The following is a 17,349-nucleotide window of genomic DNA, read 5'->3' as shown; positions in this document are numbered from 1 at the left end:
TAACAGTGTAGCTCCTCCGTCAGTCTGTGCTTCTCTGTCCCACTTTTCATCCTCCACCCACCTGGCATCCTTTCTCTGCATCACTTAACCTGACTTCCTCTTTACTCCTATCACCTTTCCATATAATCCCACTTTTTGGCTCGTGTTCTGCCTTGGCACTCATTTGGTTTCCCTCTCTTTCCCTCCCCCTGCACCTCTCTCTCTCTCTCTCTCTCTCTCTCTCTCTCTCTCTCTCTCTCTCTCTCTCTCTCTCTCTCTCTCTCTCTCTCTCTCTCTCTCTCTCTCTCTCTCTCTCTCCCCCCCCCCCCCCCCCTTCTCTCTCTGTCAATGGACTAATCGTATGCATTATATAACAAGCTTTTATCTCTACATTGTATTTTTATATTGGTGTGAGGTCTTGTTAAACCTCTACTGTGTGACAGTGTTTACTTTTCTCACTGTGTTAATTGTTGACGTACCCTGTATAGCACTTGTCACAATGATTTTGATATTTTGCTCCAGGGCTATGAGGACTGGCTACGACATAAGGCAGACAATGAGGTGAATAAGTACCTGGTGACGGTACTAGAGGATGGCCGGAGGATACGGACGGAGAGTGAGAAGATCAAGGTACCTCTCAGCACCCACGTACTGTATATCTTAGATAAAAGCTGCAATAAATAGTCCCTCTGAGACACGAACAGAGAGAGATTGCTCGCTCCTTGGCATGACTGTTTAGACAACATGCACAGGGGAAATCATGCTGTCTCTGCTGACATAAGATGTCAAAACATGGGTGTGACTATGTATTCATCCAGGTTAATGTACACATTGTGTATCTGTCATGGGTGACGGTATTTGCACAGACTTCTCTGTTTTGATCAGTATTTAGTTGGGTAGATTATCTCATATGAGGCATCAACATTGCAAATCCACTTATCACTATCAGGTCAATTATTTGTTATTAAAATATATAAAATTGACTTTAAAAAGCGACTATTATGCATCCAGGTGTAATTTCCTCATGCCCAAACAGTGTAAGTAAGGTGTAGTTGAGTTTAAATGAGAAGATTGTCGTGAGTCCTCACTCATCTCTAAACTTTAAAACAGCTGTGCCAATCAGAGGAGCACAATAAAATGGCTTATCAAAATCAGAGCAGCACACAGCTCAGCTTCCCTAAGTAGGAGCGATGTTTAAGATGTGCAGAGTGGCAAGGTGCTAATATACTTATAGTATATCACAACACTTATGCTGCCAAAGGCTCACGATGGTGCCTTTGTCATCACGTTATTTACTGTTGTTGTTGTCAAGGAGGGGGTCACTGTTGTTGTGCTGGTTTTATGTTTCAGCCCAGTGATGCAAACAACAACCATATGTTCATTTATTGATTCTAATAAAATAATGTTAGGAGTAAGGTAAAAAGAAATGGCTGACAGTAGTTGGCGAGATGCCTCCAAGATGTTTATGTGATGCATAAACTGGTAATCCTCACAAACAATGCCGTTTCTGTCGTATTCCAGAAGGGGAACTTGCCCAACACACTGCCATCGAATGTGGTTGCCTTTATTTTGTTGTATGATATTGAAATCAAAATGCATTTATTTTGAAGTGAAGACTAAATCGCCACTTTTGCCAGACCTGTTGGAGAGACAGAGACCATCAGACCATCACATGGCTAGAATGTAAAATCAGTGTATATATTTGTATTACTTGGAACCATTTCTGTCATATATTTTGTTTGTATTTGCTGGTGGAATCACAAAACAATCAATCTCGTCCTATAAATAGACTTCTAAGAATCTATTTTTGGCAATTAGTCAAAGACCTAGTTTCCTCCCAAATAGTTTCCACACTACATCCCCTTGCACTTCCTCATTTGCATAGAACTCCCTTCTCTGTGTGCTACTCCTATTTTTGGGCTGTGTCTTTGTGCCGCAGTGGGCAAGTAAACATAAGAAAGGACAAGCAAAAGTTCTCCCAGAGGGCAGGAAAAAAACCAATTATAGAATCCACTTTTGGGGGAAAGCAGCCCATTGAAGTAATATTTGGTTTTGCCCCTTTCACCAGGTGGGAGATGTGGTGGAGGTGGAGGAGGATGAGACCTTTCCCTGTGATTTAATACTGCTGAAATCCAGCCGAGATGATGACACCTGCTTCGTGACCACAGCCAGTTTGGACGGGGAGTCCAACCATAAAGTAATATAGACCACTCTGCTGTCCTCTACTGTCCTGCATGTTGTTTACCTTCTCTCTATTTTTTCGAAACTTCTATCTTATAAATATGCGTAGTGGAATGTAGTAGGGTTCATTGGAATGTTTTAAATATTTTATTTCGCCCCCAAAAATAATTGCAGTCTTCTCTCTGGACTTGCTTGGATGTATAAGCTCTTATTTATGTCATTTACATAACTATTTGTAATTTGAATCTTTTATCCCTGTTAAGACTGTTAGTATTTATCACTCAGTCATCTTTAGCCCTTGTGGAGTTTCTACAATCTGTGTACATTTTCGGGATTACATGCGCAGCAAGTGTCAAAATATCTGACCTTCTCTCTTCCTGTTTTCCTAGAGCCTATAAGCCGTTGCTAGATCTGAGCCTGTTAGCATTCACACTCTCTGTGCCCTTCCCACTTCTCCAGACACACTACACAGTGCCAGACACGGAGAAGGATCTGGAATGCCTCAACGCCACCATCGAGTGCGAGCAGCCACAGCCCGACCTCTACAAGTAGGCACTCATCATGCGTCCCCAGCAGATTAATACTACAAGCATGTGTTACCTGGGGTTTGCTGGCTAATGGATAAACTCAACTGCCAATTGAGAATGTTGTAAATGTCTCCAACGGTAACAGGTTGATTGTGAAGTGAAAAGCTGCCTTCAAGCCGCAGGGTACTTGTGCTAGGCTGTTTATATATAATAAATGGTGCTCGTGGGCTTGGTATTAACAAAGACTCTTCTCTGGAAGTGAAGGCAAGGTTCTGTTGAACAGTTCCGGATAGCTCTCATGTGGTTCTTACTCATAGGAATCCACGCTGTTAATATCGATCCTTTGGCTCCCCCTTGGGGCAGGGAATGTAATCATAAAGAAAGGTATTTTTTGAGACATCCAAGGGAAGTTGTAGTAGCAGATGCTGTTCAGAGGCAATAAACCTGACGCTGTTTTTGCCTGCATGCTGCTGACTAACCAGCAGTAATTAGATGGCTCCCTACACTCCACACCTTTCTATGAAATCCCGGTGATGGCCAGATGGTTCTGTTATACACTCAGCAGGTGCAGTATTGGGAACTTGCAGGCTTATAAAGTAATGAGCTCGGCATGGCTTTGGATAGCTGAGGTCTAGATCCATGCTATGATTCTACGCTAACCACTTTACACTGGAGTAGTACTATCCAAAACTGTTATCAGTGCGCTTGGGATTCTAAATGTGTGAATTTTTTTACTGTTTTAGGTTTGTAGGACGCATGCACATTTACAGAAACAGCCGGGAGCCTACAGTGAGGTGAGACTTTCCAATCACACACACACACACACACACACACACACACACACACATAGACAGAATGAGAAATAGCTTATTTCACTTAAGATTAAAATCAACACACTTTTACTTAAGCACTTATTTTTTACCTAATTTTTGCATTATCAATAAATCACTTTTCTATTGATCGTTTCATTGCCAAGGAGCATTAAAATGAAACCTGTCTGGCATGACTTCAGCCACTGCTTCTAAAGCACTCCCCTCCTGCAGGCATTTGTCATTGACTTCTTTGTAATGCCTGTATAAACAAAATGCCTGTGTCCTTCTCAAGAACATTGGGACCTGTGTAAGCACAGCCTGCAGTCATATATTGCCTCTGCGTACTTCAGAATTGATGCCAGCTTGGCTCTCACCTTGCCAGGTAGAGCATTAGGGGCTCAGTCCATAGATTGCAGAGCTTATGTGTAACTTCATTGTTTGATGTATTGTTGTTGTTCAGGTCTCTGGGGCCAGAGAACCTGCTGTTGAAAGGAGCCACTCTGAAGAACACTCAGAAAATCTGTGGTGGGTCCCACTTATAGATGTATTTGAACTGAAGGACAGATGTATATCTAAAAACAGGACACAGCAGTATACAAAAAGCTATTCCTGTTCTTCTGATGCTATCCTCCCTCCCCTAGGTGTTGCACTTTACACCGGCATGGAGACAAAGATGGCTCTCAATTACCAGGGCAAGTCTCAGAAGCGCTCTGCGGTGGAGAAGTAAGTTTGGGGACTTTGTGTGTATGTTTCAGTGTTGCAATCCCCGTGATACTGACACATTTGACTGATGCACTTTTAGGTCTATCAATGCCTTCCTCCTGGTGTACCTTTGCATTTTGGTGAGTAAGGCGCTGGTGTGCACTACACTCAAGTATGTGTGGCAGAACAAACCTGGGCAGGATGAGCCATGGTACAACCAGAAGACACAGAGAGAGAAGGATACCAATCTGGTGAGTGTACATTTCCAATGTCCTTGTTGTCAAAAAAGTAATTAATTAAACAAAAAGTCTTTGATCTACAGTATGTATTTGGGCAAACTTGCAAACACAAGAATGTTCTAAACAAGGTCAGAAATGTTAACTTGCAACTTGAGTGCGGTCTGTACTGGCCACCAATATATGGGTGCTCTGAAAATTAAATGGCTTCAGTAATGCACATCAAGAGAGCTGCAAGGCTTTACCCTAAGTGGAAATAGAATAGTTAATATCTTGTTACCCAATGTCTTCCTACAGTAAATGATTTCCCTTTGGAAAAATAGCTATAATCTCTAATGCCACCGCTCCATCCAGCCCTTAAAAGGGTTTAACAAGCCATCACCGCTTCTGAATCACTTTCTTAATACTGTTCAGATAAACAGTCACCGTAGATCAGAATTCCATCATTTGTTAATCTATTCCTGCCCTCCAATGAACCAACCAATCTGATGAGTTATAAAGTTTGGGAACAACTGCAAAGTATTAGTGCATTTTGATAAATCAGACAAGATGGACTGGGGGCTGAGCTGCTCAATTTACTTTGATTTTACGTACAATTTGAATTCAAAAGAGACTATGGAAGAGTGTGTTGTTACATGAATTATAGCAGTAAAGTTGTTTTCATACACCTTTACAACGGAGAATTCACTTGAACCTGTAACCTCCAGTAATTGGTACAAAACACCTGCAGTCAGGCTGTCATGATTGCATTTGCTATTTTGAATATGAATTAATTATGTAATATTTATTTCATCTTCAACTGATTCTTATACTCCAGGAAGAGATCAAAGTTGTTATTGGCGTATAGTTAAAAGCTTGTCAATAGAAAGATTCTAAAACATGTGCATTTAAAACAGTTCTTCTTTCCTTTTGTGTTCCTTTTGTCCCTTCAGTACCTGAAGATGTTCACTGACTTCTTGTCCTTCATGGTGCTCTTCAACTTCATCATTCCGGTGTCCATGTATGTGACAGTTGAGATGCAAAAGTTTTTGGGCTCTTTCTTCATCACCTGGGACAGCGACTTCTTTGACCCTGAAATCAAGGAGGGGGCACTGGTCAACACCTCAGATCTGAATGAAGAGCTGGGACAGGTCAGTGAGAGTTAACATTCTTCTTGGTGCAGGTTAGACAGAGTTGAGGAAAATGCTTGCCCAGTATGAGCTGCTTATAATTACTGTGTCATCCTATCCCGTTTTATTATATTATATTATTATATTCTCCTGTTTTTTATAGCATTTCTAACTCCAACAGTGCAGTCATAGATCTGTCACACTCTGTTTGATAGATGATGATTTAAATTAAAGTTGATGCTTCATTAAACTGATTAATGTAGTGTGTATCTTTCAGGGAGTAATTGCCCGGTCTTATTGCTGGATTCTGTTAGAAGAGCAAATGCATTTTTATGGCTTTGGACTTGTCTGTGATGTACTTCTCTCATATTGCCTGCAGGTGGAGTACGTCTTCACAGACAAGACAGGAACTCTCACTCAGAATAACATGGAGTTTATAGAATGCTGCATCGACGGTTTCCAGTACAAATACCGGGACGCAAACTCTGAGTTGGGCGGCTTCTGTGTCACAGATGGGCCTGTGAGCAAGCTGCAGCAGAAAGCTGGCAGGGTGGGTGTTGTGGTGCCCCTCCATCTGTTCTTAAAGCCACACACACTGTAGCATACGGACTTTACATAGCTCACTGCTCAGAAAGACCCTTCACAGGTCACCTACATGCTCCTCTTGACATGTGAACATATGCACTCGCCACAGAGAGGGAAGGGTGTGTCTACATGCTCGTGACAGGAGCACTTGTTAACACTTTGCAGACTGTTGAACTTCCGTTGTTACTCTATGTAGATACGAGCTCTGGTTGTAAGTGCTTGTAAATCTATCCTTTATCTTATCTCCAGCTCCTGTATATGGCTGTTTAGCTGCAAACTGTCAAAGTACTGTTAGCCATTAATAATACATTTGAAGTATATTAAAAATACATTATTACACATTTTGGATTTAGGCTGCATGACATTTATCTTCTCAAATAATTTTGTTAACATCTTGCTTGCTGCAGGAGAGGGAAGAGCTGTTTCTGCGGGCCCTGTGTCTGTGCCACACTGTCCAGGTGAAGGAGTCTCCAGATCCGATCCAGCCCCTGGGGGATGGACAGACAGACCAAGTGGATGGCTTAGGGGTGGATGGAGCCGTGCATCAGCTGCAGGAGCTGAGAGGCTTTATAGCTTCCTCTCCTGATGAGGTTGCTCTGGTCAAGGGAGCCATGAGGTAAGAGATGGGCTATGATCACTCATTCTTTCATTCAGTCCTACACGAGTACACAAATAACACACAAATATTTGCTTGGTGTCCATGTGCAGATACGGCTTCACATTCCTGGGCCTCGAAAGCAAAACTATGAAAATTCAGAACAGGAACAATGATGTAGAAATGTAAGTTGGCACCTTTAAAGCAATGTTACTTGGTTCCTCATATTTGTATTCATTCAATATTTTTTCAATTTTGACTTCCTGAAGGTATGACCTCCTCCATGTATTAAACTTTGACCCAGTGAGAAGGCGAATGAGTGTAATAGTCAGGTCCAAATCAGGTGAGGTCGAGGTTCCTGTCAGGCTTACAGCATTTACCACGATCGATTGATGAACCTTGGCCCTAACAATGTTATGTGTTGTGTTTTTGTGTGCTCCCCAGGTGACACACTGCTCTTCTGTAAGGGAGCAGACTCCTCCATCTTCCCTCGTGTCAGACAGGACGAGATAGAAAGGATACGTCAGAATGTGGAGCGCAATGCCACAGTGGGTGACAAAATTCAGCCTGACTAGATCGGATTGAGTTTACCAAAACATACAACATTACAGGTGTTGACTCTTAGACTGTTTTCCTATTGTAATGGCTACGTTGTGTGTCCCTGTCAGGAGGGTTACCGGACACTGTGTGTGGCCTACAAACAGCTCAGCGAAGAGGAGTATGCCCGCGCAGATGCAGGATTGAAGGAAGCCAGACTGGCTCTGCAGGACAGAGAGGAGAGGCTCATGGCTGTTTACAACCAGGTGGAGACGGGTATGACTCTTATCGGAGCTACGGCTGTGGAGGACCGGTGGGTGCTGACACAACATAACCACACGCTCCCACTTATTCACCTGCTGCTGTTCCAAAGCTCTGCTGACTGGCAGAAATTGTAGTTACTTGCATGCTGTTACTGATCTTCCTCACCCATCTTTTTCATTTCTCATTAAACATAATTTCTGGAACTTTACCTGAAACGCCCAAAGAAATCTCCCCATGCGACTAATGTCAAATGAAAAATTCAAAATGATTTTTAGTTGGTAGCTAGCAAAGAACAATCTCAAAAGTTAGAGTAGCTTAGTTTCGATTATGGGTCTTGAAAAACAAATAAATGAGGGCTTTGGTTGTGTGGTTTCCTGTTTTGGCCGACTATCCAATCTTGTGATGCTGTGATAATGGATTCATTCTTCCTTTAATCTGCTTTTAACTCAACACTACTGTTACGTCAAGTAAAAGCAGATTCCTTCTTCATTTCTTTGGTTTCATAGCACCAGGTTCCTGGCAGTGTTTTCTTTCAGTATCATTTTGGTGTATCTCTAAATAAGATTGTATCTTCTAACTTAATTTGTGACCAAAGGAGAACAAAACAAACCAAACCAATTTCAGTTGGTTGTTACTGAATGTGAATGTGAAAGTGCCACCAGAATACAGAAGTTTGCTCGATCAGCAAAGCCGCCCGCCAAGACCTCCTGTAAATCTAGTCAGTGTTTCCCTGTGGGTATACTGCCATCTTGTGGTTGATTTATGTAGATCAAAACAAAACAAGGCATTCCATACAAGACCTTGCCTTCTGTTTTTTGTCACTAAGCAGTCTGCTGCAATCCACTGCAATTACTGACATTCATCCTTTAGGTCTCTATATTCATAGCGAGTCTTCACTTGTCCGTCTCATCTCTGTCTTTTTGTATCTTCAGGCTTCAAGAGGAGGCAGCAGAAACGATGGAGGCTCTGCAGGGGGCAGGCATGAAGGTGTGGGTCCTAACAGGCGACAAGATGGAGACGGCAAAGTCCACCTGTTATGCATGTAGACTCTTCCAAAGGAACACAGAACTGCTGGAGCTAACAGTGCGCACTCTAGAGGATGGAGGACAAAAGCGCAAGAAGAGAATGCACGAGCTCTTGCTTGAGTACCATAAGAAAGCTGTACAGGACGCACCACCCATCAAAGCAGGCGTCACCAGGTGGGTGCAGAGAATGACTTGACCTGTAGAAGGGTGAAGGGCAAGCTTCATTTTAGCCATGCAAAATGTTATTATAATTGTATTCTGATTTCTTTTAGAAGCTGGTCTACATCCAACCAGGACTATGGTTTTATAATAGATGGAGCTACTCTCTCAATGGTGCTCAACTCCGCCCATGACGCCAACTCCAGTCTCTATAAGAGTCTCTTCCTTCAGATTTGTCAAAATTGCACCGCTGTACTCTGCTGCCGTATGGCCCCTTTACAAAAGGCACAGGTCAGAGACGCATGTTGATCTGCAAACATCAGTGGTTTTCCCAGTTAGCACCTGGTTTCCGTGTTTTAATACCCATTATCTTGTTCTCTCTTTAGATAGTGAAAATGGTGAAAAATTCCAAAGGTTGCCCAATCACGCTTTCCATTGGAGATGGTGCCAACGATGTCAGCATGATTTTGGAAGCTCATGTTGGCATTGGTAAGGAATCTCATGCCAAGACTGACTAAGAGATCACTACACTTTGTCCCAAACGAGGGGGAATAAATAGTTTATTGAAGACAGTTTGTAATTACCTGTCCTCTGTGTCTCAGGCATTAAGGGTAAAGAAGGCCGGCAGGCAGTGAGGAACAGTGATTACGCTCTCCCCAAACTCAAGCACCTCAAGAAACTTCTGCTGGCACATGGACATCTCTACTACGTCCGCATTGCTCATCTGGTGCAATATTTCTTTTACAAGGTAGGAAACACTCCACACACTGCCTTGGCATGCTTTGTATTCCAGCAAAGTTTCATCGCTAAATGAAACCACACACTAGATTAGACAGAAGCATTTTTGAGAGATGCATGTTTGACTTTAGAGGTAACTTGGATGAAAACATTTAATTTTGCTAACTATATAACTCTAAAGTAGTCTCAGTAGCTGGGGACCTGTGATTGTGTTTGATGTCCTTTGATGTTTTTGTCAATCAGTCTGAGTGTGCTCTGTGTCTGCCTGCAGAACCTCTGCTTCATCTTACCTCAGTTCTTGTACCAGTTCTTCTGTGGCTACTCCCAGCAAGTGAGTATGTCCTGGGGCTCTTTGAGCTTCAAACATGTTGTGAACATGAAAGGGGGCAGTGTCCTCTTGAATCTACACCACCACCGCCTCCTCTTCCTCCTTATCAGAGCTCTTCCCCCTCTGACTTACCCTACCTCACTTCTCCTGCCATGTCTGAACTTAGATTCATATAGATATTTTGTGATTTAGACCACATAGCACTGTTAAACACACACCTATCTGCCATCATCAGGCGTCATTCTAAGGACTATTTTGTACGTCTGTCTCAGTGTGACTGGACGCTACATGACAGTTTGGAACACACAAGATGTTGGGTGTTCATTCAATTTAGTCGTAAAAACATCCTCTCCTCTACGTGATATTAACCCCTGGTTTTCCCCCTCCTTCCTCCCTCCCTCCCTGCCTCCTCCTTGCCGTCTCCACTCCTTGCCTATCCTCCCCAGCCGTTGTATGACGCAGCCTATCTGACGATGTACAACATCTGCTTCACCTCTATGCCCATCCTGGCCTACAGCCTGTTGGAGCAACACATCTGCATGGAGGTTCTGCTGGAGGATTCTACCCTCTACAGGTACACCCGCTCATCTCGCCTCACTTCAGTTTTGGTATTAAAGACGCTCTTCCTTTATCTTCTTGTTTTGTGCAAATAGGAAGTTAAATTAATGTTTAAACAAAGTAATGTAAGTGTTGAATGTTGTACTTTTCTCTGCTGATTTTTATTTTTTGCATATTTTGTAGAGGGATTGCTAAGAATGCCATGTTGCGATGGAGACCCTTCCTGTATTGGACATTACTGGGCGTGTTCCATGGCTTCCTCTTCTTTTTTGGTGTTAAATATCTGTTTGGTAACCCGGCGCTGCAGGATAACGGTCAGGTTGGTACCATGATTTAATTCCTCTTACCTGGTGTTGTATCACATCAAAATTACAAACACTGTGAGCCACTGTGAGTAAGTTCTCTTTGTTTTCAATCCAGGTCTTTGGGAATTGGCTATATGGAACGATCGTCTTCACTGTGCTTGTTTTCACCGTTACACTCAAGGTAAAGGATTGTTTATCTGGCTTCTTTGATGTGGTGTCATCAGAACAGCTTTTAGTTTGAATTGGTTGGACATTGACTTTGTTTTTTGTATTTGACACCTGCGCCCTTTGCTCTGTCACTGTAGCTCGCTCTCGACACAAGGCATTGGACTTGGATCAACCACTTCGTCATCTGGGGCTCCCTGGCTTTCTACGTCTTTTTCAGCTTCTTCTGGGGAGGAATAATATGGTTAGAAGTCCATGCAGGATAGACCAACCTGACCTAAGCAGTCATTTATGTTTGTTTGTGTCGTTTTCACTCATTTCTGCTGTAAACCATAGTGCTTCCTCTCCCACAGGCCTTTCCTGAGGCAGCAGCGTTTGTACTTTGTATTTGCCAACATGCTGAGTTCCGTGTCGGCCTGGCTGGTCATCATCTTACTCATCCTGCTCAGCCTTCTGCCAGATATCCTGATAGTGGTGTTCCGTAAGCCGCGCGGCCCCCATAAACGACAGGTAGCACTGACACACAGTCTCTCTCCCCCTCTCTCTCTCTCTCAAAATATAATTCTTCCACAGTTTGCATGCCGTTGCTGTAAGTATTCCTGGATGATATCACTCTGAGCACATACATAATAAATCTGATGGCATCTCTCATTTTTTGAAAGAATGTTTGGTATTTGCTTCTTGGATTTGGACATTTATCTTTTCAAAGCCTTGGTTGTTACAGTTTGAGTCCATTCTTGTGATTTGGCAGTGATATCCGTCACAACAGTCTGACATTGTGAGGGATGTTGCTGTCCATGCTGCTGCATCTTGGGAGTGAAACTTACCTCCCATTTCCTGAACACGTTTTCCAATTAGCGCTCACCTTTTTATTCTTAGCATTTGGATTTTTTGGGCCTGCTCATTTATTGTTTAATAAATAACCTTGTAACAAAATATTTTCCACATAACGTATAATTAACATAATTATTTTATCGGTTACTGGGAATTAGAGCTATAATATAATTAAAGTTGCATACTGTAATGAGAAACTATTCATTTCACATTTAACCCTATATTTACCATTTTCTCACCTTTCCTGCTTTGTTTTCTTTACTGGTCTCCTCACTTTTCCACTCACACCTCATTCTCACCGTTTCATCCTCTTATTTCTCTTTTTCCTCCTCTCTCCACCTGCTGCACTATAGATGAAGCATCGCCTTCCTTCCTCGGGGACATCTACTATCTTCATGTTGTCGCAGACCGCTAGCACTCACAGCTTCTCATGGAGTGACTGAGGTCTCTTTTTCTTTCTGTCCGCTCTTTAGTCCTCTCCTCTCACTCAGTTGCTGTCTCTGCCAGTCTTGCTTGCAGTCTTGTTTCCTACCTGTTGTGTCCCTCCTCTCCTTATGTGACACCCACTGCTTGACTCCTTCCTTACCCTCTAAACCACCTAGAACACAGTGAGAGTATACTCAGTTCGACATAGGAGGACTGACACCCAGCGAGGATCCAGTTTTGAAACATTTAAGTTTCTTAAAATGGGAGGAATGTTGCTCAGTGGACAGGTGTGTCTCCGCTCCAGTGGCTTTGCTGAGCCAGTCAGTCGTGTGGACCAGGTGTCCATGTTGTCAGTGTCCATCGCTGTCTGTCCAGTTGTGTCAGTCAGTGTTTCCTCCCAAGCGCCTGTGCTGCTCCAATGCCTGCTGCCTCCGCATGTCCAGTCAGGTGAATGCAGCACGTCGAAGCACTCACTAAACTGCATGAGCCTCAAGTCAATTACCTTATCCTGGAGCCCCACCACAACCTCTGCAGGCCACCGCATTCTGTCTGTGTGTGATTATGCGCGTGTGTGTGTGTCTGCGTGCGTGGGTGCTTTTTGTATACAAATGTGGGATCATGGTTGGACTATTTTATTTTCTGTAATGGTTGCCCTGTTGAAGCAGCAACATGACTGCTGGGAACAAAAGATGTCTAGAAAAACACATTTTGTGTGTATATGTGGACTGAATATTTTTTTTTTCTTAAATGTCACCATCTACCTGTCCCCAGTTGTTGTAATATTGTTCAGTGTGTACTTATGTGTGTCTGTGTATTGAGAGCGCTGAAGACAGAGGGGAAACGTGTGTGTGTGTGTGTGTGTGTGTGTGTGTGTGTGTGTGTGTGTGTGTGTGTGTGTGTGTGTGTGTGTGTGTGTGTGTGTGTGTGTGTGTGTGTGTGTGTGTGTGTGTGTGTGTGTGTGTGTGTGTGTGTGTGTGTGTGTGTGTGTGTGTGTGTGTGTGTGTGTGTGTCAGTCAGCGTAGTGATGTCATTGGTGTCTCTTACCTTACCCCTTTCTAGAAAAAGCTGGTTGAGTCGAGCGTGGGGGGCCTCCAGTCTCCCCGGTCTTCGGCCCGGCCCCTGCTCATGAGAACCTTTTCAGATGAGTCCAATACTGTCATTTAAACAGGTACCCGCCCATCCTCTGGCCATTTAAGCCAATCAAAGTCTCCCCTCCCCCTTTGTTAACCTCGGAAACATTTCTGGGCCCCTACCTCTAAAATTAACAAGCGACTAAACGGCCCCCAGCCCTCCTCCTCCTCCTCCCTGTGGCAGGCGGGCCCAGTGCCTTCTCCTCCTCCGTTGTGTAAGCTGCTATTGGCTGGCTGAAGAGATGCTTTATTTTGCAGCACTCAAGTTTTGTCGCAGTTAAGATGGTGCATTTAATACACAAGCATCTCTGGGGCATACATTCATTTTCCATGGCATATATTTGTGTGTGGATATATGCATGGCGGCCCTGCTGCACCTCTCAGCCTCCCTCTAGAGCCACAGCTTCACATTCCCTCTGCATGAGCTTTAAAAACCCCCAACAACTTTAACCATCTGAGTGAACCTCGTGTTTGTGTCAGGATTTTCTTTTTTTAAACCTCAGGCTAAATGTTGGTGTGTGTGAGGATGTGTGTGTGTGTGTGGGGATGTTTTCTCGTACTGGTAACTGGTAACCTCCCTGTGATTTTGGGGTAACATTGGTGTTTTGATGTGGTGGTCGTAGTTGTTTCGTCTGGTCTAAACCTGTGTTGCTGCTCGCTGCCTGCTTCTTACCACTCACGCACGTGTAAGTGGCCATTGCACCATGTGTCTTTGCCTCATGTTAAAGCCAATGCTGTTGCACTGCATACAGGGGGCAGACAATAAGAGAACCAGTGGAAATAACACCAGCTAACATAATGGAGTATCATCAACGATCGTTTTGTTTGGTCATTGCACACCAAATCACACGAGAGGTTAAAGGTTGTACATTAATCCTCCTTTATTCCTCTCTTATTGTAAATTTCCTCAACCAAATTTCATGAAAATCAGAAATATAAGAGTCCTTTGGTGGGCAGCTGTGTGTTAACTGCTTCATAGTCACAGATTTTCTCGACCCCCTGTAGGTCTGAATGTCCTGCCTCCCCGTTCCTTTTGACCAGGATCCCTGTGATCAGAATGTGGGGCACATAAAGGCGTAACAATCGCGCTTCTGCAACAGCTTTCAGTGTTTAACCAGCGTTTTTATTCTCCCTGTAGCTGTCAGAGGGCCGCCTCCTACACACATCCAGGTAAACCTTACCAAGACCAATCTTACTTACTGTGTCTGCGTCTAGGCTCAGCTGGAAGAGATCAATAGAGCCGTGGGTCCAATTACTAAAATGTGTTTCTGTGTGGTGATGGGTGAAGATGAGCTCATCGTCTTCAGTGACCTGTCAGTGTTGTTTCTGTGATTCTGCTGATTGTTGGGGTGATGTCCGTGTGTTCTCGTCGTCCTCGTCTCTTCGCCGGCACCTGGCGAATGTCAAGCTTGTATTGAAAATGTGTCCGCTTGTTGTTTCCCGCCCTGCAGATCGCGGCAGTCACACCGCTGTCCTTCACGCTGACGGAGCACTAAGCGAGAGGCAGCGCAAGGAGTCACAACAACAGTGGTGTCTCGCCACATTCAGGGTCCCATGTCGGTAAGGCCGGAGTCCAACCACCTTGCCTGATCTGGAAGAAGGAGAAGGAAAAGAAGAGACTGGGGCAGGGAGGGATGGCGACTGGGGGGGGGGGGGGCGTGCGTCTCCCCCCCGCTCCACACACACACACACACCCCACGCATGCCTGCAGACCAGCGTCCTGCATCAGCGGCCCCTGCAGAACGGGCACATTTATACTACGTTTTTTAAACTATCTACTCAGATTAGAGGCATGCGTTTCAGCAGTTTCCTTTCTTTTCCTTCTTTTTTTCTTTTGTTTGTTTTTTAAACTATATTTGCTAAAGACTGAATGCATACACGGCTGCCTTCTCAGTAGCTCTGTGGGACTACTGTGTTTTAACAAGCAGTTGCAATATCCACTCCAGGAACGGTTCACCTGCATGGCAGACGGCTCAGAGGACACACTCCTCCACTAGAACGCTCAAAGGTGTATGAACGGTTACTCTTATTTCACGTCTTACTCTCCTCAACGGTTATCCTTCTTTAAACGGTTATTTATAAACATTGGCGAAATTGTGTTTGTTCCCGGTTCCAAAGCTTAAGATGAAGTTACTGATTATGAACGCGGTCCTGCTTGAGAGAAGCAAACAGACTTGTTAGTTGAACTCGTTTCTGGCCTGAATTATGTGAGGATTTTAAAGGAGATTTGACCACTCAAAACTAAAAGTGTGTGTGAGTGCAATGTGTGTCTGTGTGAGACTGAGCGAATGACTGGAGATGATTCTGGCAATCCAAACCTGCCAACGTTGCGTGAAGCATGACCTAAATCTATCCAACCTCAGTGATAATTTAAGAGTCCAATTAAAATGATAAAATTAATATATGTGCTGCACTGTATATAGCTTAGAGAACTATGATGATGATGATGATGAGGATGATAGCCTTGCTCAAAGCCAAAAAAAAAGTCTGAAACAGACATGCAATGCCCGACACTGTCCAAACAAGTGTGACCTAAAGTTGTGTTTGTACGCGCGTGTGTTACATAGACATGTGCACCTGTAGTAGTAGATGAGACGAGATGTCTGTGTGTGTCTGTGTGTGTGTGTAATGAAAACCAGGATTACTTGAACCTCGGGGATGTACGGTCGACCTTTTCTGCACTAGGACGAGAAGCGGCTCGTTCTTTAGAAAGGAGGTCGCAAAGGCGCAGGGACGTATGCCTGAGCACGCATACACACACACACACACACGTGACACACAAATACAAACACACATGCACTAAAGCCTAAATGAGGTATTTTGTTTGTTATCATCTTGTTTTCATGATTTCTCTCAGACGGACCGAGACAGGCTGAGTTCCATTTAGTTAATCCCACTGTGACACTGCTGTCCACCACGTCCTGTCTCTGCTCCGCTGTCTCCCGCAGGACAGACAGAGCGGGATGGACAGAGTGGAACCACGTCACATTTCGTCCATTCGCTTCATTACATTCCATATCAACACGCCAAACACATTTGAGACACGCTCTCTCTTGAATCCTGTTGTCAAAGATCTGTCCTGTTCTGTTCTGTTCTTTCCTTCCAAATCTGTTCTATTCTTTTTGACATATTTATTAAGTGTACTTTTACTCACAAATGTTCTATTTTTATTACATAAATCTTTTTTTTTATGGTGGAGACTGATCAGCTCTGTGCAAGTTGAGTTAGCCTTGTTGTTATTCGGCCCTGATGTCAACCTGTGCCAATCATGTTTGGATGAGTCTTTGTCATGCGTGCAAAGACAGGCAGCCCCCAAACTCATCAACCAATTTACTAGACGAGTCCCAGGTCCCAGGTCCCAGGACTGGTAGTTTAAACGGTTGAACATGTCACCAACCGTGTCAGAGAGGTGACCTTACATGATGGGTTTCCTCTGCTTCATTAGAGCTCCTGTCTAACGCCACATGCTGTCATATCACTAAACTAATGCCAAATTGAGATTTGAATTGAACCTAATCCTTTATTTATTGTTGTTCTGGAGGTTATTAACAGCGGCTGATAGGAGCTAGACTGTGCTGTTGTTCACACTGTGGCATTAGGTGAGCTGCACTCTGCACCGTGCTGGGCGTGGAGGAGGAGGAGGAGGAAGACACGCTAAGAGAGAGAGAAAGAGAGAGGGGTTGCCTGCTTTGTTGAAAAATAAAAAACCTTTAATTGACGTCAGATGCTATTTTCAGAGCTTAAAAAAAAAAAATGTGGAATCTAATGTTTTGCCTGTCTAAATGAAACGTATAAATGAATGGATTGTATTTTTAATGCAACCTTTTTCCAGCCACTTTTATAAGAAAAATCTAAATGTCCCAAAAAAAAGCACGAGAGGCTGTGCTTGTGAGGGGTCAGGGGCTGAGGTGCCAGGAGCCCTCAGGCACCTTAACCGCTGCACTCCAGCCTCAACACTCCAAACCTCCAAGCTGAATGTACCTCTTTGAGACTCATATGTTCAAAACCTGAAGATCTTCTGTAATAAAGCAGAATGTTTTAAGATAAAGAGACGCTGTGTGTTTGTTTCAGCCTGTAATGATATTGACGGCGTGCGTCTGCAGTGAGGGGGTTTGTGTATCTTTGGGCGGATGAGTGTGCGTGTTTGTGAGTGT

General features: G+C 43.8%; 1 protein-coding gene across 5 annotated transcripts in view; it reads left to right on the top strand.

Moving 5' to 3' along the window:
* atp11c (ATPase phospholipid transporting 11C (ATP11C blood group)) overlaps nucleotides 1-17,245 on the top strand; it is a 37,427-nt gene extending 20,182 nt beyond the window's left edge. The window contains exons 5-31 of one of the 5 annotated variants that reach the window (XM_076148922.1): nucleotides 502-609; nucleotides 2,048-2,176; nucleotides 2,620-2,708; nucleotides 3,431-3,481; nucleotides 3,960-4,024; nucleotides 4,141-4,222; nucleotides 4,302-4,452; nucleotides 5,370-5,567; nucleotides 5,926-6,096; nucleotides 6,539-6,747; nucleotides 6,840-6,911; nucleotides 6,996-7,069; nucleotides 7,171-7,274; nucleotides 7,395-7,576; nucleotides 8,460-8,726; nucleotides 8,828-9,002; nucleotides 9,098-9,200; nucleotides 9,314-9,459; nucleotides 9,721-9,780; nucleotides 10,224-10,351; nucleotides 10,519-10,654; nucleotides 10,756-10,821; nucleotides 10,946-11,049; nucleotides 11,159-11,315; nucleotides 13,125-13,233; nucleotides 14,334-14,365; nucleotides 14,647-17,245. In XM_076148922.1, the coding sequence (XP_076005037.1) occupies nucleotides 502-609; nucleotides 2,048-2,176; nucleotides 2,620-2,708; nucleotides 3,431-3,481; nucleotides 3,960-4,024; nucleotides 4,141-4,222; nucleotides 4,302-4,452; nucleotides 5,370-5,567; nucleotides 5,926-6,096; nucleotides 6,539-6,747; nucleotides 6,840-6,911; nucleotides 6,996-7,069; nucleotides 7,171-7,274; nucleotides 7,395-7,576; nucleotides 8,460-8,726; nucleotides 8,828-9,002; nucleotides 9,098-9,200; nucleotides 9,314-9,459; nucleotides 9,721-9,780; nucleotides 10,224-10,351; nucleotides 10,519-10,654; nucleotides 10,756-10,821; nucleotides 10,946-11,049; nucleotides 11,159-11,315; nucleotides 13,125-13,229 (3,132 nt within the window). In that variant the 3' untranslated portion in view covers nucleotides 13,230-13,233; nucleotides 14,334-14,365; nucleotides 14,647-17,245. Of the gene's footprint in view, nucleotides 1-501; nucleotides 610-2,047; nucleotides 2,177-2,619; nucleotides 2,709-3,430; nucleotides 3,482-3,959; nucleotides 4,025-4,140; nucleotides 4,223-4,301; nucleotides 4,453-5,369; nucleotides 5,568-5,925; nucleotides 6,097-6,538; nucleotides 6,748-6,839; nucleotides 6,912-6,995; nucleotides 7,070-7,170; nucleotides 7,275-7,394; nucleotides 7,577-8,459; nucleotides 8,727-8,824; nucleotides 9,003-9,097; nucleotides 9,201-9,313; nucleotides 9,460-9,720; nucleotides 9,781-10,223; nucleotides 10,352-10,518; nucleotides 10,655-10,755; nucleotides 10,822-10,945; nucleotides 11,050-11,158; nucleotides 11,316-13,124; nucleotides 13,234-14,333; nucleotides 14,366-14,646 lie in introns of all 5 variants that reach the window. The other 4 variants (XM_076148920.1, XM_076148923.1, XM_076148921.1 and 1 more) reach the window with 4 other exon arrangements.
* The last annotated feature ends 104 nt before the right edge of the window (nucleotides 17,246-17,349 follow it).

Source organism: Genypterus blacodes, unplaced genomic scaffold, assembly GCF_046128005.1.
Source record: "Genypterus blacodes isolate CSIRO-AG114 ecotype Tasmania unplaced genomic scaffold, CSIRO-AGI_Gbla_v1 ptg000044l_1, whole genome shotgun sequence".
NCBI classification, from domain to species: domain Eukaryota; kingdom Metazoa; phylum Chordata; class Actinopteri; order Ophidiiformes; family Ophidiidae; genus Genypterus; species Genypterus blacodes.
This window is presented reverse-complemented; position numbering and strand designations above follow the sequence as displayed.